Here is a 22,758-nt window from a genome sequence, read left to right on the forward strand (position 1 = left end):
AAAAAGCAGACCTGTGCACAAAACATTGTATCTGACTTCTAAGAGGCATCTGTAAAAGACTTATCCACAATGCTTGTTCCAGTCAGTAAATTTATAATTATTATATTCAATCCAGTTGTTATTGATTCTATTCAATTCAAGGGCTGTTTGGAATTTCATATACTGTCTGAACCAATTTGGTTTTATTGATTTTCCAACCGACGGCTGACACATTATAAGTGTATGAGTGCCACAAAAAATGACTCATGGTAGTGCAACCATCAGCCTGTTGAATTGTTCAACATTTTAGTTTTAATTTAATTAACTGTCATTTGTTGTTGTATCCATCTATCAGACTGAGGACCTTGCGTGTAGTCTTAAAGTTAGGACTGACAAGCCCCTTATTTTAAGAACTACTACTGCTATTTTTCCCTGAGCTACAGCCTCTGATTAATTGGCTCACTTGAATCGGCATCGGTTGGGGCTGGAGACGTGTGGTAAAACATAGGAGCGTATTACTAAAATGGCGGCGTACTTGCAGAACTGTGGTGGAATGGCAAGAAACCCCGTCTGACGCTCTAAGACCTTCGCATGTTCACACCTACACGAACAAGTAGCCACCACACCACAACGTAGTAAAAGTTAGGTTAATAGTTGGTCAACCTTAACAAGTTTGTAATTGAAAGCTTAGGCCACAAATATGATCAGCATTTTTTAAGCCATTCAGAAAATATTGAACATGGGATTCCTTTGTGAATGTTACAACTAGGGCCGGGACTCGATTAAAAATATTAATCTAATTAATTAGAGGCTTTGTAATTAATTAATCGAAATTAATCGCATTTTAATTGCATAAATATTTGACCTGAGAACAGTGAGAAGTAATTTTTTTCACATGGATTTTTATTTTTGTTCAACCAATTCCAGCAGACAAGTGTAGAAATAGCATATTTAGAAATATAGTACTTTCAGAAATTCAGGTAGCCTATAGGTAAGTAGACCTTCTGTAAACTATGTTTTTTTTAAGTAGACCAATACTTTCAAGTACATTCAGAACGTTGGTTATTTTTTTAGACGTGGACTTAGTTACCCTGGTCCTTAAACCAGTCATCTCGTGCAGTGTGGGTTGGGTGTGGGTCCTTGTACTCTGAGTGGGGCTAACGTCCACGCTAGCTGCTAATTGTTTTGCGTTGAGGTGATACTTGAGGCTCGATGTGAATTCCTTGTTGCATAGCTTGCGCACAACCATGCTCTTATCGACGCTTCCATCCGTGTGTTTATTATAATTTTTTTCCCATTCACGGGGCCACCCGACACGGGCTCGTCAGCTTCTTCGTTCATGTTCACTGTGGTTTGTTGTTGTCTGAAGTCATGGATGCTAGTTGGTGCTCCAGTATAATCGGTCCTCTGAAACTCATCCAGTGAGAAAAGTTCCGCGGTGCAAAAAATAAGTGTAAAAATGCGTAAAAAATGTGTTATTTTTTGTGTAATTAATTAATCTTAATTCACATTGTAATTAATTAATCGTAAATAACGCGCTAAAGTCCCGGCCCTAGTTACAACATCCAACTGGAGTACATTCACTTCTAATTCAAATCTAATTCAAATCTAATTATACCCAATTATTTGTGTGAGCCATGTCATGTGCGGTGAGGAAAGGTCTCTGTGCTCTTGTGCAGGCTGAGGACGAGTTTGTGTACTGGCCTTGTCGGGAGGAGGCCATGATCTGCGAAGCGTTCACTGTCACCCTCATTAGTAAAGACCGACTCTGTCTGTCCAATGAGGATCAGCTCACCATCCACGACTTCATCCTGGAGGCTACACAGGTTACTCACTGTGTGTTAGTGTGTGTGTGTGTGAGAGAAAAGAAACAGTCACACTGATTGAACTGAACCTTTTGTTCATAAGAAAAACTACTAATGTTGTGCAAGGTGTAATGCATACAGAATCATACAGCATGTTGAATTAATGGGACATGAAATAACTTGTGAAGAGTACTAATAACATACAAACAACTCAGTAGCAATAACCCTAACCTCTGTCCACTGCTCACCATAACAGTGATAGTGAAGGTTTGGGTTGGTGGAGGCCCAGCACACACACAAGCACATTTTTACCACTTTTATCGCACATTATATTGCTTGTGTGTATTTTTCACTTGAGGGCCAAAAGAAACCCTTTAGACTTGACCGTGAACTCTTCTGCTCGAATTGTTAACGCTAGCTCTTAAAGTTCCTAAATCATTTCCCATGATTGAAATTCTTTGGTTTTTGACTTTATTTAAGTTAGTGAAGTTTATCATTCCAGCGCAGAGGTTAGGGTTGCTTAGTAACGGCAAGAGCTCCTTAAAAAGGTGACGCTGCTTTTGTTTTCAGTTTCAACAAAGAACACCCACTATTACAGCCACATTTAAAGAAATGTTGGTTCATGAGCCTTTTCCGAATGAAACGGTATGGTTCTTGAATAAGATACCGTTTTATGCCAGTTTTTCTCTCAGCACATCCCACAATCAGAAGTTTACAGTGTTTGGTTTAAAGCTGAAGTAATATGGCTGAGTCAGATAGAGCTGCTCGAGGCCACACTTCCCTTCTCTGACCTCAGTCTCTCTCTATCTGTCCACCAGGATGACTACGTTCTAGAGGTTCGTCACTTTCAGTGCCCCAAGTGGCCTAAGCCCAAAACGCCAATCAGCAGCACCTTTGAGCTCATCAACATCATTAAAGAGGAGGCAGCCACCCGCGATGGACCAACCATCGTCCACGATGAGTCAGTCACACATTTGATTTCATACACTCTTAAACATGACTACTCAGCATATGTGTGGTGGACGTAGAACACTGTACATCAATGGGTCCAGTTTATTATCACATTATAGTTGGAAATGGAAGGATAAGGGGAACTAAAGCTTTTTTAATGTATTTTCACTTCTTTGTGATATATTGATATGCCGTTGGCAAGTATATGCAACAATACTTCAGAGTTAACGTTTCACAAAGAACAATCAAACGCTTTCATCTCCTTATTGAGCCAATTTAATAAGTAAAATTTAGCAAAGTGCTTACCACCTGGTGGCCCCTACGAGTGTGGTGAGGAAGGAGACACATTTGACACATAGTTTGGAAGTAAAACAACGTGTCAAATGTGTCTCCTTCCTCACCACACTCATAGGGGCCAAGTGACAGACGCTCTAACCCTCTGACTTCCCTCACGGACTACCCCAGAAAACGGCCCAATTACACATATTGAATGTGTCCTCATTATTGACAGACATTAGTGGTACTGAACGACGCTCTAATCCAGCAGCTCTGCTCATGCATATTCATGGGAACAATCTCGTCGCATCTTCAAGAAGAAAAGCGACTAATTGGGCACTTCATGTGGTTGCCATGGTGCCGGCCGGCTCGCAGCACCTAGGACACTGTCATTTAGCGGCTTGTTCTAATCTTCTGCACAATCATTATCCAGCCAGGCGTGGGTTGTTAGCAGAGGTTTCTGCTGCGCTGCTGACAGGACTGCTAATGGAAGAGGAGACCCTTTACGTCGTGAAGGCATTCTCCAGGGAGCGTCACACTGGGCTGAGCTGTCGTCCTTGGGTGTATTCCCTTGATAAAAAACACTTTAATCTCAGTGGAGGTTTCCTGAATCGGTGAGGGTCTTCATTCCTCGGCGGAGCGCGCTGTCTGGGAGAACTCAAAAGTTGGCTGATAAAGTTTTCCACAGAACCCCAAATCAGAAAATCTGAGATATTTTCCTGTTTTTTACTTTCTTACTTTCAATGTCCTTTTTCATTGACATGCTCGGGCAGTACCCAGAAGAAAGCTTTCCTCTTGGTAATCATAGTACCTGTGCTGATGGACCAAGACCTTCTTTGATGTTGGAGATGCTATAACCGAGTGGTTCCAAAACTGAGGGGTCCGCCCTCTAGGGGGGAGGCAGTGGAACTACACAGGTGTCTGTCTTAAAATTCTGGAGGCAGACAGTGTGAAGCCCATTCAATTGAAAATACACCTGCAAACCACCACCCATGAACATAATAATGTCAACATAATCCGATAAAAAATATATGATCTTGCTGGTAAGTGTGGGCAAATATGCTGTTTGCACAGTAATGTAGTTTATTTGATTGCTATAGTATTTCTAAGTAAAGAAAGATATATATATATAAAAAAGCACGGTACTTATTAATAAAATCCAACATGTGTTTATATGTTGAAGACGGTACGAGCCATTTATTCTTACACCAAATATTCCTACACCATCAAAGGAGGGCTCGACCAAAAATGTTTGTGAACCACTGCTCTGACCCCAGCCCCCGTGTGTCCTGTCAGGTTGGGAGCCGTGTCGGCCGGCGCTCTGTGTGCCCTCACCACACTGTCACAGCAGCTGGAGAACGAGGGCGCCGCCGACGTCTATCAAGTGGCCAAGATGATCAACCTCATGAGGCCAGGTGTCTTCACAGACATTGTGAGTATGACCATACACCTCAGAGCGGTTCTGATGGTTCTGATCGGTCAGAGTCAAAGATGCAGTATTCACTAGATTTGATTCTGTGGAAGAGACTACAGATTGAGAGAATCACATCTGTCAAAATCATTAAAGATAACAGTAATTGTCTGTTTCTTTTAGATTTCAATGATATACGTATGTGTATATATATATATATATATATATATATATATATATATATATATATATATGTGTGTACTTTTTTATGATTCATCAAAAAATGATAAAACTAAATGAAAAGCAAAGAAATATATTTAAAATATAGTAAAAATGCTAGGAATAACAGCTTTTGTTTCACTTTGTTGCTACACTATGATGGTAGAACATAGTCCATCATAGTTTTTTTTTAGGTTCCATTTGCTCCGATTTTACTGAAACTTTGAAGAAAACAGATAGGTTACCTGTGGTGATTTTGTGGTGAATATTAAGCCACTATCTAGTTCTAGTTCTAGAGGTAGAAGATGTTCTCACCTTTTCCTCTCTGTCTGTGTGTGATGGCTCAATAGGACCAGTACCAGTACCTCTACAAAGCTCTGCTCAGCCTAGTCAGCACAGGGGAGACCGGCGCGTATTTTCTGTCCAGGGACACTAATGGAACCAAGGCGTCCATGTACAAGCAGTCTGACCAGGCAGAGGACACGGAGTCCCTGGTCTGAGAGAGGAGGGATGGAGCTGAGGGGAGCTCAGGTCTTGTGGGTCCAAATCCTCTGCAAGGTCTCTGAGGCACTTAACTTCGTGAACCGTCAAGGAACTATTGTGAAGACTTTTTGAGGCCTTTTTGCCAGACTTTCGGTTAAAATGAATAACCTGATTACTTTTTTACACTGATAAAAAGTTTTTGATATTTATTTTTTTCGCCATTTTATGTCTTAATGTTCTCCTACTGAAAGGTTTGCACCTGCATTTTTTAGTTCCACGACGGCATCAGTAGGCAACGAGAAACACTTTGCGGTCTTTTCTTGTTTGCACTATATAATGTCAGTGTTACTGCCTATAGTAAAGCTGGCACACTCTGCTTTCTCTCCAATCTAGCTCTGATCTTTCTTTTTCACATTCCTTGGCTGTGCTTCTGTGAAGGACATTGTTGTGCTGCCACCTATCAGTGGAGTGAGGAAGGCACCAACTCTCTGCCTCAGTGACATAATGCTGTTCAGCCCAGTGTGACCTCCTTCGTCCGGCTCATCCATAGTACTCATACTACCACTCATGCTCCACTCATTTATCACGAGGACCCAGATCTTGGATCTTATTGCCACAGACGAGTAGTGCTTGTTTTTTCCAAAGTAGTTTCCTCTTCATTGTTCCTCTCTCGCCTTTTTTTGTCTGGGTTTTCTTGTCACTCTATCTTGTATTAGCAAGTCACACCCATGTTGGAAATACCTAAGGTGGAGTAATAACTGCTACTGTGAAACGTTCTTATTATGTCTTTGTATAATTCATACTATGCTTTTTAGTATATGGAAATACTGTATGTATACATATATAAATATATCCTTATCATAATAACTTTATAATTTTTGTACATGTCCTTTGTGGCCTCAGGCCTCCAGTATTACAGCTGATTCCCAGCCGTCTGGAAGCAGTCCTCTACGTACTTGTATGCTGCTATGTCATCTCAACCAACACACACAAATACACACATACCAACACTACCGCTAGAGATTCTACATTTAAAATATTTACTATAACAAACGATGCAACAATATCACATTGCCTCTCTTTAAATTCACATCAACGTTTTTTTTTGTCATGATTTTATCCTGACCAACAAGACAAGGCCAGGTTGTGGAGCTCCCACTTCCTCTAATGCACCTGTATGTGTCTTTATAGGGTTGAATCAGTGTGATCAAAAACCAGCTCTATGCAACTAGTTGGTAAGGTTTTAGAAATCTGAAACAGGGTTTAAAACAGTCTCCGGGTTCTCAGTATTTGTCCAATCCAGATTGACCAGAATCCTTATTTTTTCTGTGCTTACGTTGTTTGGTGTAATTACTGCTAAATAAGCCAATTGTTTTGCTGTAAAGGGTCTTCATCTTCTCTGCATGATACGCTACATCTTTGATTATGCATGCGGTGTAAGAATGGAAAGTCAGACTAGACCGATTTTGCCATAACATTTCCCTTTATTCACATTGTGAGCACAATGCTCACAAAGAGCGGTTACATTTAATGGTATTTGTTATATTTGTTAAGAGCTGGTTTGTTAACACACATGTTTTTGATTGCAATTTGAAACATTATCATCTTCCATCTGCACGTCCTGTACCCTCATGTTCAGTGTTTACAAAATGGTGGATGAAAATGAATGCTCAGGTGTGGCTAATTGCCACAAAAGACTGCAGTGATAGTCTACCATGACAAAGCATTTCCTGTAGCCTCGAAAACAATCCAAGTCCCTGTTATAATGTTCCAGAATGAGTGCTATTATGTTTCAGGTCGAGTCACTAAAAGTGGAAGACATTCACTAATTGAGCAGAGTAGGCTATTGATGTGTTTATTCAGTTTAATGACTCTTGATTTATATTACATAATTGCAATGTGTTGAAAGTATAAGAGGGATTTTGTCTTCCTTTCTTTGATATTAACTTTAACAAGAAAATGGAATGTGACTCGACAAGACATGTCATCAAGTACAAGTATTTTATCAATTTATCGTTGTTACCATTTACAACCTCTACAGTGTTATTTGTGATCAGGGCTAAACCATAAATATGGAACAGAAAGTTAACTGTTTTCAGTGGTCACAAGAAGAAAGCGGCCCCCGCTCTGGGGACGGATAGCTAGATAGTTCGTTAGCTAGAAGGCTGGCTGATTAGCTAGCTAATTGCAACATGCCTTGATGCTACAACTGGTACTGAAAAAAGGCTGACCACAGTTGTCACTTATGTGAGCGGATGAACTGATATCAGCTTATTCGTTTACACTGGATCTCTGTGCTTTGTAATAATATTACTTGTTTTTCCAAATTTACTATTGCACTGCTCATTCTAGTCATTGTAAAACCAACTCAATTACTCCACTACTACAATCAATTTGTTTAGTTTTTATAGAAGTCAGCCCGCTGCGATGTAGCCACTGCAATAATATACCTAAAAATGAACGCTCCTCCGACCATCCTGCTACGTTAAAATGGCCCGTCTACCAAAACTAAGATAGTATTAGTCTATGTCTTACAATTAATAATCAGACTCCAGTACCTTTTCTGTGGAACATTTATTTCCACAAAAACTGACAGCCTCGGCCTTTGATTCGTAATGAATTAGTCGCAATTGCCACACACACTAATCAAATAAGGCCTTGCAATCTGTTGCTTTTCTCAATAAACCATTCATAAACGCAGAGAAAGATAAGCTTAAGCTTTCATAGGTTGCATGTTTGTTTTCATCAGCGATTTCTAGACCCAAGCATCCACAACGTCATTCAAAGCCAGAGTTTTAGCAGTAACTCCATAAACACACACATATATTTTGTCCCTGATTTTATTGATATTCTGTGCCATCGATGGCGTGAAAGGACAACTTGGGGTTCTGCATTTTGAATGAAAATGCGAAAAGATTTTTTTCACAAAGCACAAAAAAGACAATGGGTGTTGGCAAATGTATTTTGATCTTTTCAAAAAACCCTTACCAAAGACTTGAACGCTTTGCCAACTCCTCTCCCCTTGTTGGACGCCCAACCCCTCTGTCTCCACCTGACACTATATAGTAAGGGGAATGCTTCAAAGCTTCCCTTGAGTATCTGTTGGCTTTGACTTCGGCATCATAGTCCTCACATGCGTTGTTAGATACCATCAGTTGTGATAAAGACACAAAGCGTTTTGGTTTATGTCTTAAATTGTTTTTTGCTTTTCAAATGGGAGCAAAGTTCAACAAAACATGTTCTCTTTCTGAAGATTTTCTTTCTCTTCTTTTATGAAACAAAAACTTAGCGTAAGTGGCCAGTCACACCACAAACTTTCCTATGCACATACTCACAAAAAGCCTCAGTAGCTAATGTTACTGCTGAGCTAACTTTTACCATGCTAATGCTAATCAATCAAATCAAAAGAGGCTTTTCCATACTACTTGCTTTCAGTTGCCAACAGGACAATATGTTAAGGTGATTAACTCAAGAGAATACTATCCACACCTGTATAACATATACAGTATGAAATTGAATGGTGTGTCATGCAACATGATAGCTGCAGCCATTTTGGATTTCCAATCCTTCAAAGCTTAGTGCTGTCCAGACAGGAAGCAGCTGCTAAATGGCACAGGTAAACATGTTGAATTCATGCTTTTCTAACTGCTGGTGTGGCCGTGCCCTTCAGATCCCTCTGTCATTTCTTTCTCTCTCCATATTCAACCTATTATGAGGTTAGTGATCATTCTGAAAGAAAAGTTTTTGTGATACATGTGTTGCTAAATGCACACGCACACACACACAAATTTACTTATCTTCTGTTGCCTCTGTGACTCAGGCTTTGTCTGGAAAATGTATGTATTGACTGGCTGAGAGGATATGTTTCAGAGATTTTGCCATTCCATCCCAAACGTAGGTCTTTTACCATATTGACCAGATATGCTAAAAGACTTAGAAAGCTTAAGACTTCAAATGTAACACAAAGCTCTACTAAGGTTTCCAATCGAACACACGTGTGGTGTCGGGCGTCACAAACATTCACACAGTGTTGTTGTTTGTGGTGGATTGTGTGCAAGCCAGGTGCATCCAGCTTGTGCTCATCATCACACTCCAGTTTCCAGCGCCACACCCTCCATTGATGTTCAGGCAGTGACTTTGATATCACAATAATATTCCCTCTTCTATAGATTTTTTTTGCTTTGCGTTTTAGCCCCATAGAGGAGGTTGTGTTGCCAGGTGTGAGCAATAGAATAACTCCCTCTCAGTCACAAAGTCATTTCCTCACCACTGACCCATTACGGACAGGTGGCTGTCCCTTCTTCTTCAAACATAAGATAAAAAAGATAGATTTTTGGGAGTTTGTTTTGTTGGAAGCTGTATCTATGATAATGTTATTTAATATGTAAAAGGTATTGCTATACACAAAATAAAATATGGGTTTTGGTGTAATTTTCTGAAATAATTTGTGTGATAATGTTCTTTTTCTGAAAGCTCTCTTACTGTTGAACATCTACTTTGCTCAAAAAAGTAAAAGGAACAATTTTTTATCAGGGTACTGTCAGGAATTCAGCTTCCTGAACCGGGTTTCTTTTACATTGCCATTCTAACCTGAAGTTGTTTTTTCTGAGTTTCCCCAAACACATCCTGACTGATTATTCAACCATCGACACCTGCTGCTGCCTGCACACCCGGTCCTGATTACCATCCCCTTCACCATTTAAGCCGTGACCAGACAACCAGTCCCTTCCGGATCGTTAGCGTACCACGTACGGTTTTTGCTCCTGCAAACTCGATTTCTCAAAGTTATGAAAAGTCAGTGTGTTTGTTTGCTTCTGTTTTTTCCGTACCACTAACCAGCTACCTGTTTCCCTGCCTACAGCTCATCACTTGGATCGCCCTTTCCTCCTGCCTAGCCGTTGACCCCACTCCAGCCCCCACTCATCACCACCCAACCGGACCAGACCTTCCCCACACTTTTTTCCATAATAACTACCCACCTTTCATTTAGATTCTTCTGTGGTCTGCTTTTGGGTTCCCGTCCTGGACGATTCGTGACAGGTATGACATGAATTCAAATGCACTTCTCAGATAATGGAAAAATGTAAGCCGTGGGTTGAACTGCAAGTCTCTTTGAATTAAAGCGTCAGCTGAATTACATTTAATGTAATAATGATCTGGTCAGGTAAGTAGCAGAGGGGGTTGTTAATAGGTTTCAGGTGCATTGGTGTTGATGAAATTAACAACAGGTAAGATTACCCCCAAAAGAGGACTGGTTTTCGCATCTGGAGGCCAATCAAAGTTTCTCCTTCTTGATCTCTTTAACTATTTTTATACTGCTTTGTGAGGTGGTTGGTCCTACAGAATGACCTCCTGGCCAAATAATCAGAAACAGACTTCATGAGGGTGGCCTCAGGCCGTCTTGTAGTGTGCAGTGTGGAGCTCCATTGGCATTTGCTCTGGAACACCAGTGCTTTCAACAGGTTCACCCTGAGCACCTGCGATAGACGTGAACGGGTGTGGAGAAGCAAAGGGGAACGCTATGCTGCTGCAACATCGTTCAGCATGACTGGTGACTTGCTGGTGGGTCATTGACGGTCTGGGGAGGGTTCTCCATGGAGACTCGCAGAGACATCTCCAGCCTAGAGAAATGGAGAACTTGCGTAGAACACCCCCCTGGAGATTTAATAAATAACAATAACAGCAGTGATTATAATACTATGTACTCTAAATGTTTACACACACACACATGCAAACACAATCCGAAACGTCGCAGGCCTGTTTGCTCCCAAATCCGAATCCTCAGTGGAATCATGGAAAGCCTGACTCACAATTTGAATGTTCCATCATTAGAGACCCCAAAGGCGGGGAAGGTGACAGCCACGGGGTTAAGTCCTCATCCGCACTAAGGTGGAAAAATAATTCTGCCCGCTATGGAGTCTTTGTGAACTGATTTCTGAGAACATGAAAAATATGAAAAAGTAGTATGAAAAAGTTTGGGCACCCCTGATCATTTTCAAGATTTTCCTGTATGTATCATTGGTTGTTCGGAACAACAATTTCAATTAAATATATCATATAGCAGACAAAAAGTGATATTTAAGAAGTGAAATGAAGTTTATAGGATTTACAGAAATCGTGCAATAATTACTTAAACAAGAGTAGGCAGGTGCATAAATTTGGGCACCCCAACAGAAAAATTACATCTATATTTAGTAGATCCTCCTTTTGCAGAAATAACAGCCTCTAAACGGTTCCTATAGCTTCCAATGTGGGTCTGGATGTTGGTTGAAGGTATTTTTGACCATTCTTCTTTACAAAACATCTCCAGTTCAGTCAGGTTTGATGGTTTCCGAGCATGGACAGCCCGCTTTAAAACAGACCATAGATTTTCAATGATATTCAGGTCTGGGGACTGAAATGGCCATTCCAGAACGTTGTACTTGTTCTTCTGCATGAATGCATTGGTAGAATTTGAGCGGTGTTTAGGGTCGTTGTCTTGTTGAAGTATTCCGCCCCGGCGCAACTTCAACTTTGTCACTGATTCTTGGACATTGTTCGCAAGAATCTGAGTTTGCGATGCATTGAATGAATGAACCTTTTTCTGATACAATTGGCTGGAAAGCTTCACTGGTTCAGAAAACTTCACTTTGCCATCACTTGTTGTCACATGGGTTGCTGGTGCAGGTTGAGGGAGGCAGGACCCAAATGCAGTTTCCAAAAGTGCTCTTTAATCCAAAAACAAAGTAGGAGACGTGCACCAATGACAGGTAGACAGAACAATGACACGACAGGGGACAACAGGCACACAGGGCTTAAATACACTTGGGAGGTGCAGGTGTTTGGACACAGGAGGAAACAATCAGGCAATCACAGGACAAGGCAGGAAGTGAAGCTAACCCAGGGACACAAGAGACATGGGACTATAAAATAAAACAGGAAGCAGAACCAAACCGTGACAGAGGTTTCAGGTTACTGCAGCAGATTCACACTTGGATGTGAAAAGGATGAACCAGGAGGAGACACTTTTAAGGAGAAGCCAATGACATTCAAACGCACCCAAAGGACACACAAGCGTCCTTTGGCGACTGTGGGTGAGTGGGGAGAGCGGTCTTCTTCCAATCAGAGGGTTGGCGGCAGGGCCGGCGCTAGCCATTTGGGTGCCTTAAGCACAAATGCTTAGTGGTGCCCCCCCCCAACCAACGAACCAACGAACCACCACCACCAGGGTTCGAAATGAGAGGGGTCTGGGGGGGTCCCGGACCCCCTATAAGTCATTAGGGACCCCCTATAAGAATTTATTTTTTGATTTTGGGGGGTCCCCGACAAATATTTTTAATATTAAAAATGATTGTTTTTATATTTATAACAATAATTAATTTATTTCCTTGTTTGGGCAGCAATCAGGGCAGCTAATAGCATCACAGATTGTTGTTGTGGTCCTCCGGTGTAGTCTGTGTCGCAGACACGTAGGTTATTGTTGAACGCGGCAAAAACGAAGCCTCACAAAGAGTGAAATCCCTCATGAAAAGTAAGTGCTTCGAATATGTTTATATCTCCATAATAATTGCTTATTATAGTAAAATATTTGGAGTTGGTGTTCCTATATCAAATGTTGCAATAACTAACTTAGATACCCAGTGTAACGTAATGATTAGAAGAGTGCGTTTGTCAACGTTTCTTGCTGTATGTGTATGAAGCCAAACAACCTGCCAGCTAACAGCAGACATGTAGCAGTTAGCTAGACTAGTTATTCAAAGTTGGCAAATTAACCTTTAACCTAATTGTCAGTGATTACGAAAGATAGCGAGGACTTAATTCAAGTCTGTGAGTTTTGAATGGGAAATGGGGGGTGGTGCTAATACGGTACAGGTGTCTTAATGGCCGTTATCTACCGGACCGAATAGCAACTCTGATTTCGGTGCCTTATTTAGAGGCCACTTAAATGCCTCCCGCGTCTCCCTGATGCTCCGAAAACGGACGTTAGAGAGAACTGAAACAGCGCCGCACTGGACAGCAGGTAACGATAGCCTACCGTTAGCTAGCAGCTGAAGTATATATATGTAACCATCAGTTGAAATGAAAAGAAAGGGAGCAGAGAGGTGAAGTTCCAGTTTTGTAACAATGTTTTTTTATTTACAAGTAGGTTTAATGTTTAAAAGAAAAGGAATAATCAATCCAAAAACATTGGTTGGTTTTATGGCAAAATATAATCTATGCTTTGAAAATGGATTACTATACTGGGGTACCCTACCAGTACAAGGTGACTACTTGAGGCCCATAGGGGCGGGGGAGTGGAAGGGGACAAGGGGGCCACCACCAGGTCAAAGGAAAGAAAACACAGCAAATCAAAAAGAATTAAAACACAGCAAACAAGCAAAATAAACTGAAAGGGCCTTCCACCTCGTGAGCCACCCCCTGTAGGCCTACTATATGCCCACCTGCACTGGCATTAAAGGGATCCCCAGTATAGGGCACAGTAATGGTTGTTTATGTAGGACAAAACAAAGACACTAACCCAGAAAGAAAACAAATTAGCAATTCATAATCAAAAATACTATATAATCCGGGTAACCATAATCTATTTTAAATCAAAGGCAAAAACAGCAGTGACCAGGCTCAGCGTTGCACCACCTGATCATTTTCTGTACAAAAGAAAGAAAAGGTAAATAACGCCAATAAACATTTCACTGCTAAAAGAGCATATTAAAACATGAAACAGAAAACCCCTGACATACCTCTAGATTCCGCTCAAACCCATCCGCACGTGGCGTGTGCTGTGCCTATGCCGTGGGAGACCTACAGCAAGCCCCCCTCTAGCTCTAGTGGGGCAAAAGCTTCCATTTAAAGAGCACCTGGTCACACCTGTTAGGCATCACCAATTAAGGTGGTGTGGCCAAACAGGCAGGGGGGGGGGGAGAGCTCTACCCATTACATATATATATATATATATATATAAAATATGTCAATGGAGAAACCACGGTTAAAATACTGACAGTTAAACGGTGTAAAAGTGTGTCTGTGTTTCACTGAACAGTCTGTAGCTGCCGTTGTCTGAAAAACACGTAGCTGCGTTCACTTGAAATTCGCCTCGCCAGCCTTGTGCTGCCGAAGTTGTTGTAAAATACCCTTTTCCAATTGTTTTTGTCGTTTAACAGTAATTTACTGGTGAAATAAGTTTTTGTTATAAGTTATTGTTATTACATTATTAATAATTCATTTAATGTTGAGCTGACTATCGTTTCCTTTTTTTTTACTAACTAAAAAAAAAGAAGCAGCGGTGCCCTGTAGGTCTTCTCTCCAACCCCAGTTAACACTAACCTAAGTTAATAAATAAATAAAATATGTGCCTGGTCACATATGTTCAACATGTTGATTTTGAATAATGTGGTTACTATTGGATTATTGTCATATTAATGGCTTTCGGTCAAGTTAGAATATCTTTTTAAACGTGTCCCTAAAGATTTTAGTTCAGGTTATAGATTGACTACTTTAAAACAAAGTAAACCATCTAATGTAGGTACAGTCTTTATAGACATCATTATTATTCAATCCAGCGGCTAGTTGTTTTACAAATTCTATTAACATAAGGGATGAGAAATGCCATTTGTATTTGATCAAACCCTTTGAAGGTGCATGGTGCTGCCATAATGAGTACACCTGGTGGATTTAGGTAACTTAGTTAACTTCCTTGCTCAAGGAAAGAATGGCGGCACCTTTGGCTGAGCCACTCCAGCCTGCAGGAGAAGGACAAGTCCTTCCTCCTGGATGCCCCTCTTTCCCCCACTACCCTCTTTGGAGGTGCCATTGGGGCCGTGGCGGATAAACTCCACGCTGAGAGGTGGCAGGCGGAGGCGCTCGATTCATTCCTTTCCCGACGACACCACGTCCGCGGGCACCCCCCCCGTCGAGGCTGGGCCGCAGCACGGCACGCTTGGAAGAGGTTCTCTCGCGGCCGGACTGGTCTGAGGACGGCCGCCGCGGAGAGGACTTCGTCCAATAGGCCCTGTCACCGGTGGGGCCCGGAGAGTGAACCCCACCGGAGGTGGTAGGGTGCCACCGCACTTTCGGTGCTCCCTTCCCCCCGCCACCGCTTCAGGGCACGACCGGGTCAAGCGAGCGTGAGCCCGAGGGCCGTTCGCCCCCGACTCTGGATCTCCGCCGTTTGAACCGCGCTGTTGCGAAGTTGAGCTTCAAGATGCTTACTCTCAAACAGATCGCGGCACAAATCAGGTCCGAGGACTGGTTTGTCACGGTAGATCTCCAGGACGCTTACTTTCATATTCCCATCCTCCCTTCCTTTTGGCCTAGCCCTCTCGCCCCGTACGTTCACCAAATGCGTGGATGCAGCTCTGGCGCCATTGCGTCTCCAGGGCATCCGTATTTTGAACTACTTGGATGACTGGTTGGTTTTAGCGCCCTTCGAGCGCCTGGCGGCCCAACACCGTGATGTTGTGCTCGCTCACATTAACCGTCTGGGGCTGAGACTCAACACCAGGAAAAGCGTGCTGTCCCCAGCACATAGGACCACCTTCCTGGGTGTAATTTGGGATTCGACCACGATGCGGGCACACCTGTCTCCCGCTCGGGTAGTTTCGATCCTCTCTGCTGTTCAGCAGGCTAGGCTAGGCTAGGCCAGCCACTCACTGTGAAACAGTTTCAGAGACTGTTAGGTCTCCTGGCAGCGGCATCCAATGTGATCGCTCGCGGCCTGTTACACTTGAGACCGTTGCAGTGGTGGCTCAAGACCAAGGGGTTCTCCCCAAGGGGGAACCAGCACCGCCTGATCAAAGTCACACGGCGCTGCCTAAAGGCCCTGGTCATATGGAGGCACCCTGGGTTTCTAACCCAAGGGCCCGTTTGGAGGCCTGTCGTCAGGTCATCCTCACAACAGACGCTTCCCTCACAGGCTGGGGTGCGATCATGCAGACACCCTGTCGAGGCAGGGGCCAAGGCCCGGGGACTGGAGACTCCACCCAGAGGTGGTGGAGTTCCTTTGGGGTCACTTCGGCCGCAGGCTGATGTGAACTTATTTGCCTCCACAGAGACAACTCATTGTCCTCGGTGGTTCTCCCTCACGCACCCCGCCCCTTTCGGCTTGGATGCTTTGGGACAGGCATGGCCAAAAAGCATGCGCCTGTACGCTCTCCCCCCGGTTGCTCTGCTGCCAGGGGTTCTGGATAGGGTCCGTCAGGACAGTGTCAGCCTACTGTTACTAGCCCCATTCTAGCCGGCCCGCGTATGGTTTGCGGACCTAATATCGCTTCTCGCAGGCAGTACTGGAGGTCCTGCTATGTTTTCCACAGGTCTTCCCGTCTGCCTTTGGGCATCTCTCTTTCTAGGTGGCACCCTGTCCACCGTTCCTGACGTCGGACCAGGCGTATAACAGAGCCGCAGCAAGTGAATGGTTAGGGCCATGACACTTGCTTATGAATCGGCCGGTCAGCCCGCATCTCGGCTGTCTGGGCCCATTCTATCGGGGTATGGCGGCTGCAGAAGCCCTCCTGTCGGGGACTGACCCTCGCCTTGAGCACAGGTTCTCTCGTCGAGTGTGCGTTTTTTAAAAACTTCACACCACGGTCACTTGCTCGTATGGTGAGTGGGTATAAGTGTTCCCACAGTGTCTTTACGCAGCTCGAGTTCCCTGATAGGGAATGTCTCTCGGTTACGTATGTACGTTACTTTACCATCTCTATAAAAGAGACCATTCTGCTATCCGATAGAACTATATTACAAACATTTTCACTACCATCAGTTGTCAAAGGCCCTACAGAGGCAAACGCCTGCTTCAAAATCAGCTATCAGGTCATCATATGACAGTTTCTGAGCCACGTCCCCATTGATGCTGATGACAGCCAGACCACTTAAACGTATCCCTAATCACATCACGTTCAGTCGAAGGGTTTTTCCAAAGTTAACCTTACCAAGAGCCGTTTCCCACTCATCATTTCATTACGTTGTGAAAGTGTCACTTGTAGCTAGGCTACTTTTTCACTACACAATAAGATTGTTTGAACATAACAAACACAAAAAAAACACAAAAAAAAAAAAGCGTCCTGAAGTGCAAAGCAAACTGGGCTAATAGGCTAACGTTACCTGACTATCTCTGATGGCTAAAAGAAATAGCAGGCCCAATTTAAGCATAATCAGAGATACCATTGCTAGCTAGCTAGCAACCGGTAACAGAAACGATAACGGTAACATTAATGATAACAAAAACGTAAATGATAACATAGAAAACAAATGATAACAAAAACGGTAACGGTAACAGAAACTTTGGGCGGCCCGCGGACGAGTATCGAATACGGCCCCCCGGCGATCCGTGCGGACATTATGAGCGCGAGTATATGTGGCCAGCCGGCCTCCCGGTGACCGCTACGGTCCTTACAAGAAAATGTTTTGGGACCCCTGATTTAAAACATTGTCTTACCTGAGAGCGACGCGCGAGCATCATCCCGCTGTCTCTTCTTTTTTCTTTTTTTCGCCTCCGACTCTTGATGCCTTTTCGAAGCAATTTCAAAGCTGTCTGCCACATTTGAGATTTGAAGCATAATCGAACAAACCACTGGGAGGTGGGGGGAGGGAGACAGGAGGTTCCACTTTTTCTGGACAAATTAGGTCTAGGCCTATTACTTTTGTATTTCTTTTGCATATTTACATGCTTTAGACATATTTTATTTGTTATTTATACTAGTAGCCTACTGTGATGATTTTTCACGTCAGATTTATTGATGCCCCCCCAGGCACTTGGTGCCCTACGCGCAGTGCGTGATGTGCGTGTGCGGAGCGCCGGCGCTGGTTGGCGGTCTGACCCAGGACCGGCTAACCTGCATGTCCATGTGTCCTTGGGCAAGACACTTAACCCCAGCATTGCTCCTGTAGCTGCGACTACAGTGTGTGAATGTTAGTTACTGATGGGCAGGTGCCACTGTGTATGGTAGGTCCTGACTACAGTGGGTGTCAATGGGTGAATGATGTCATGTAGTGTTTGAGTGCTTTGCGCTTTGAGTGGTCAGAAGACTAGAAGAGCGCTGTACAAGTCCATTTACCATCCATTTACACCCCGGGAGTTTTCAAAGGACTAAATTGGGAGAGGAACTGTTTGATAAGTCACTGCCGCTTTGATAAGTCACCTTTGACTTGGTCAAAGAATTCTCTATTTTGCAAAATATTTCACTATTCACATTGTATTTCACTTTGTAATTGTTGTTCTTATCACTTTGTTTAATTATTAAATACTTGAGCCAGTTGACTCTTTAGATTCATCGTTTCCTGTCCGGGTCGAGAACAAAGGAATGTGATCTCCCTCTAGTGGCCTCCAGAACGTTAATAGTAGAGACACAGATGAGGTTCAGGTACATTTTAAATTGAATATTGAGGTTTGTGCATTTAACTGGATGAGAGCTACCACAATCACCATCATCCTTGTCCTCTTGATTTTTGAGAACACAAAAACATGTGTATGTGGAATGTATTTCAAAATATGAACTCATTATTGTTGCTCAGAGTCAGCGAGATAAACTGTGGAGCTCCCAAAGAAGTTCCATATATAGTGTTTGCTCAGGCTCAAGTGTTTTAATTGAAAGTGATTACTATAAACTATAGTATAATCCAACGATAGTATGTCAATACCAATGTTTTCGGTCCCGTTTAAACAAGTTATGAAAGGTGATCCATACAACGCTTTTATTCTGAAGTACACCGCTTTCCGGTCGTGGTATGTGCTGTTAGCTTGACAGGCTAACTCATTTCTACCAGCTAATATGTCTGCGTGTGTACTCCACGAAACGGGTCTGACTGAGAAACATGAGAAAATGTGAGTCCGCCTTCTTTAATATTGACAAACATTAAGCTACTTTGATGACTTTCGCATCCACGGTTAGCTAATTTAGTTCAAAGACTTCAGGTAACGTTCCCTTGTCCTTTTCACAACGACCATCGCTGATACGTTAGCGTTCCTTCTCGGAGTGGGTCGCCCCCCCCCCCTTTTGTCCGATGTGCAAATAAAGCAACACAAGCAACACGTCGGAAAGCTGGTCTAATGGTGAGAGGCCAACGTTCTCCTGAGCCGCGGGCAGAACCCAGCTTAAACTGAAGCTGAAACGCTGAAATGCACGCATTTTCCCTCTATATGACAAATAAAACGTGCCTGGCTGCAAAAGTACGTTGTGAGTGACTTCAACAGCAGGCGCTCAGCTCGTGCAGCACAAGGAAAGAGATGCCTAGTGTACACGTCCTTATTAGAGTTGCTTGTTTAATAAAATCGCATATAGACCTTATTATTAGGTGTACCTATAATTGTTGTATAATCAATTCGGTAGCATGTTAACTAACTACCAATAGACTGCTTAAAATTACAAATTTGTTCAAAATGTGTAGGTTTGCTAAAATAAGAATAAGATAAAATAAGAATTGTTCAATAATGTGCATCGGGTAATTGTTCAATAATTCAATATTTTGTCTTTAAAAATACTTGATCATATCAAATGTGTTTATATTACTTCTAAAAATGTGATAATGAACAAAAAAATCAAAACTAACAAATGTCAAATCATATTTTTGATTGACCGTGAATTTTATTTTTTTTATTCTGTAATCTACGTAATGATGCAGTTTTGCATTATTATGTAATGACATCATCACGCAATGGCAACACAATGTCATTTAGCAACTTTTAGCTAATGCCTCTAGTACCTTTCCCGGAAAATTAGTTGGCAATGGAGTCGGAGAGACGAGAGGCAGAGAGGCAGGGAAGGCCGACCCGGATCCGTCTAATGTTCCTCAGTTCCTACGTCCACGAGTTCCAATCCACCTTTTCGCTATGTGTTTTGTCCAGTTTAATAACTGACAGTTTAATAACAGTGATGGCACAGCACTGGTTAGCTATTGATCCACTGCTTCTACTAATGGCCAGTGAGCTGAGCCCTGTACACTTCTCACACTCCATTATGTGCACCATCAGTTTAGGGCGGAGAGCGGAGCTCCTGCAGCAGATGGAGGGTTCAGGAGAGCAGCTGTGCAGGCGGCGGCAAGTGGAGGAGTGTGAGGCGGCGCGCCGCAGGAACAGCACCCTGGTGCAGGTAATAAGAGCAGCATGCTGCACAGTGCAGATTAAAGAGCTGACTGTGTGCTCTCTGTTCCTACAGGATTTACAGAGGATAGAAGACCGTCTCAGAGGGACGTGGCTGCCGCACCCACATCTCCTGGCTCTGGAGGTACTATGAGGCTATTTGTATGCCGGAAGTCCCAAGTTCACACTTCTAGCTCAGCTCAGACAGAACACAAACATGGCACACACACACACACACAGGCAAAACAGTATTAAATGAAATAGCGAATGCAATTTCAAGCAAGTTGTAAACATAAGGCACTACATCATATGGTTGCACCTAAGAAATAAGGTGTGAATATAATCACATAAATTGCTGTTAAATGTGGGAGAAATGTTTGAATTCTGCACTTCAATATGGTCTCTTTGACTCTAAATGGACCATCATTTACTAAATGAACATCAGTCTGTTGTGAAGAAAATAGAAAGAAACGATCGGCATGAAAACATACAGCTAGATAATGCAGAGCGGGCTTGGCGCATGAGAATTACCTGACTTGATAAACCTGTATTTTAGGGAAGGGCTTATTAGTTTTTTGCTCCTTTTCGCTGGCTTGTGGGTTTAAGTTTTGCAGTAACTGTTGTGTCAAGAGTGGCAAGCCCATATAATTGGGAGAGCCTCAGGTCATTTTTCAAGATTAAACCAAAGTCCAATGAACAAAATCAAAGTTCTGTATTCTTTCTGTGCGGGCCGGAACCACAGTTCTAAAGGACCAGAGGAGTCTCCCCTTCTGGATATTAGAGACAATGCAGCTTTAATACATGAAGCTTTGATTCTAACTAAGCGTCTATTTGACCCGCTGGGAATGACAGCAAGTTAGACTTTCATGATGGAGTCAGTTTGGGGCCAAAAAGGGTTTGTGACCTAACGATACGCTTTATGTTGTTTCTCTACTCTAGACAAGATACTGGGCGTCTGTGGAAGAATCTCTCCCAGACTGGGAGAGATTCTTCCTGGGTAAAGGCCCACCCCCTGCTCCTGGAACAGGACAGCCCCCCAGGAAAACACGCCTGCCACCTCGCCCTCAACCCAGGACGGGTCGATTGGAGCGATGACGCTAAGCAGGGCCCTGTAGTCAGAGAGATTGGTGACCAAACCCCGGTGGATCTCACACCCCATTCATTAGAATACCACAGCCATGATGACAAGCTTTCATGAACAAGCGTTTATCTGTGGATTGGAAAGAGATTCCGTGACAAAAACTGTAGGAAAAGCAAATCAGAAAGACATCCACCGTCTATTAAAATGTATCAGTCCACAACAGCCACCAGATTTAATATTGATTCAAGAATCAAATATTGTTATTATGCAACAATGCACATTTTGTCCATTTGTAACAGAACAAACACATGACAAACAGTAAGACATTCCTCGACAGCATTTTGAGTCAAATGAATGAATGAACAAAGGCAACAAAAACAACTCTTGGCGAAGATAACACGGCAGACATTTGAGGAGAACACCGTCCATCAGCTGTGACTGCGTTGCAGCAGCACCAGGAGTCATGATGTCAACAAAGAGTGCTCCTCCTGTGGCCCTCCAGAGTCCCGATGTCCACCATCATGAGCAGCTTCATCTGGGTCCAGATGGATCCAAGTCTCTGCGAGGATGTTGGCTCCAGTGTCACCGACCTCCGACTGCTTTGAGCCATCTCCTTTTTCAGCGAGCAGGCATCACACCGACAGAAGCATGCTGGGTAGTGGAGTAGCCTCTGGTCCTAGCTCCTCCCTGCACAGTGTGGTGGCGTTTGACTGTGGGGATCGTCTCAAAGTCCACTGCACACTTCCCTTTCGGAAGTTGATGAATTCATTCTGTCATATGCCATTAGTGATAAATCTATTAATCAACGCATAAAGAGGAGTGATGACCCTCAAGCCTACACTAATCACTTTAAATCTCAACTAAAGTGCTGAAAGACAACATGTGTGTGCTGCATCTAATGATCTCATGATGCCACTGGATTCTATTCTGTCTGTTATTGTAAAATGAGCATCGTGGCCAGTTCTTTGTGTAATTTGTTTAATTTAGTGGATGTTAAAGTTATTTTAACACAACATGCTTTAAAATGAAATCCATTGCTTTACATAAGATATAATTCAACAGAAATGTTATATTTGTGCGACTGCGAGTGGAAACAGCCTCCAGAATAAACTCCTGCTGAGGCAGAGGAGCTGGACTTCCTTCAAGGAGCAGATTTGAGTTTGCAGTGCTGTTATTCGGCCATTAGGGGGAGCCCGTGGCCCACATAAAAAGAACTGATCCAAAACAACAGTTGAATCAAGATAGTGAATGATGATGTTTTGTGATATGGTTGTATAATAAAATATTGAAAAATATTTAATCAAAGATTTTGACAAGAGCAATCTGACATAGGATAATGTGATCACAACATGATACCACGCAGAGACACACTGTTAGACACTGTTCTTGATTTAAACATTTTCTTATTTATTTAAAGCAACATCCTTTTATAACCTCTTGATTTTATGGTAATATATAAAATGGGATCTTGAAAACAAATATTGCATCACTGATGTATCTGCCA

The 22,758-nt window shown here is 42.8% G+C and overlaps 2 protein-coding genes across 7 annotated transcripts in view; both read left to right on the forward strand.

Moving 5' to 3' along the window:
* Positions 1-9,554, forward strand: part of LOC119229756 (receptor-type tyrosine-protein phosphatase gamma-like) — a 389,594-nt gene extending 380,040 nt beyond the window's left edge. For 2 of the 4 annotated variants that reach the window (XM_062564177.1, XM_062564176.1), the window contains exons 26-29: positions 1,659-1,805; positions 2,603-2,745; positions 4,308-4,443; positions 4,992-9,554. In XM_062564177.1, coding sequence (XP_062420161.1) covers positions 1,659-1,805; positions 2,603-2,745; positions 4,308-4,443; positions 4,992-5,141 — 576 coding nt within the window. In that variant the 3' untranslated portion in view covers positions 5,142-9,554. The remainder of the gene's footprint in view (positions 1-1,658; positions 1,806-2,602; positions 2,746-4,307; positions 4,444-4,991) is intronic. The other 2 variants (XM_062564178.1, XM_037490436.2) reach the window with 1 other exon arrangement.
* A 9,241-nt stretch (positions 9,555-18,795) lies between these two features.
* Positions 18,796-22,405, forward strand: cep15 (centrosomal protein 15). Of its 3 annotated transcripts, XM_037448206.2 has the most exons (4): positions 18,796-18,919; positions 20,066-20,183; positions 20,250-20,318; positions 21,113-22,405. In XM_037448206.2, the coding sequence occupies exons 1-4, from the start codon at positions 18,867-18,869 to the stop codon at positions 21,266-21,268; spliced, it is 396 nt and encodes a 131-aa protein (XP_037304103.2). In that variant the 5' UTR covers positions 18,796-18,866; the 3' UTR covers positions 21,269-22,405. The 3 variants fall into 3 exon arrangements, with proteins under 3 accessions (XP_037304103.2, XP_037304101.2, XP_037304102.2); XM_037448204.2 differs by having other exon boundaries at positions 20,066-20,318; XM_037448205.2 differs by having other exon boundaries at positions 18,840-18,919; positions 20,071-20,318.
* The last annotated feature ends 353 nt before the right edge of the window (positions 22,406-22,758 follow it).

Source organism: Pungitius pungitius, chromosome 8 (genome assembly GCF_949316345.1).
Source record: "Pungitius pungitius chromosome 8, fPunPun2.1, whole genome shotgun sequence".
Taxonomy (NCBI): domain Eukaryota; kingdom Metazoa; phylum Chordata; class Actinopteri; order Perciformes; family Gasterosteidae; genus Pungitius; species Pungitius pungitius.

Excerpts from the sequence above, each read along its gene's own strand:
- cep15 (XM_037448204.2), top strand. The coding sequence starts at position 18,867 with ATGTCTGCGTGTGTACTCCACGAAACGGGTCTGACTGAGAAACATGAG. Across the intron at positions 18,920-20,065 it reads ACTGAGAAACATGAGAAAAT|TTTAGGGCGGAGAGCGGAGC; the intron begins GTGAGTCCGCCT and ends GTGCACCATCAG. Across the intron at positions 20,319-21,112 it reads CACATCTCCTGGCTCTGGAG|ACAAGATACTGGGCGTCTGT; the intron begins GTACTATGAGGC and ends TCTCTACTCTAG.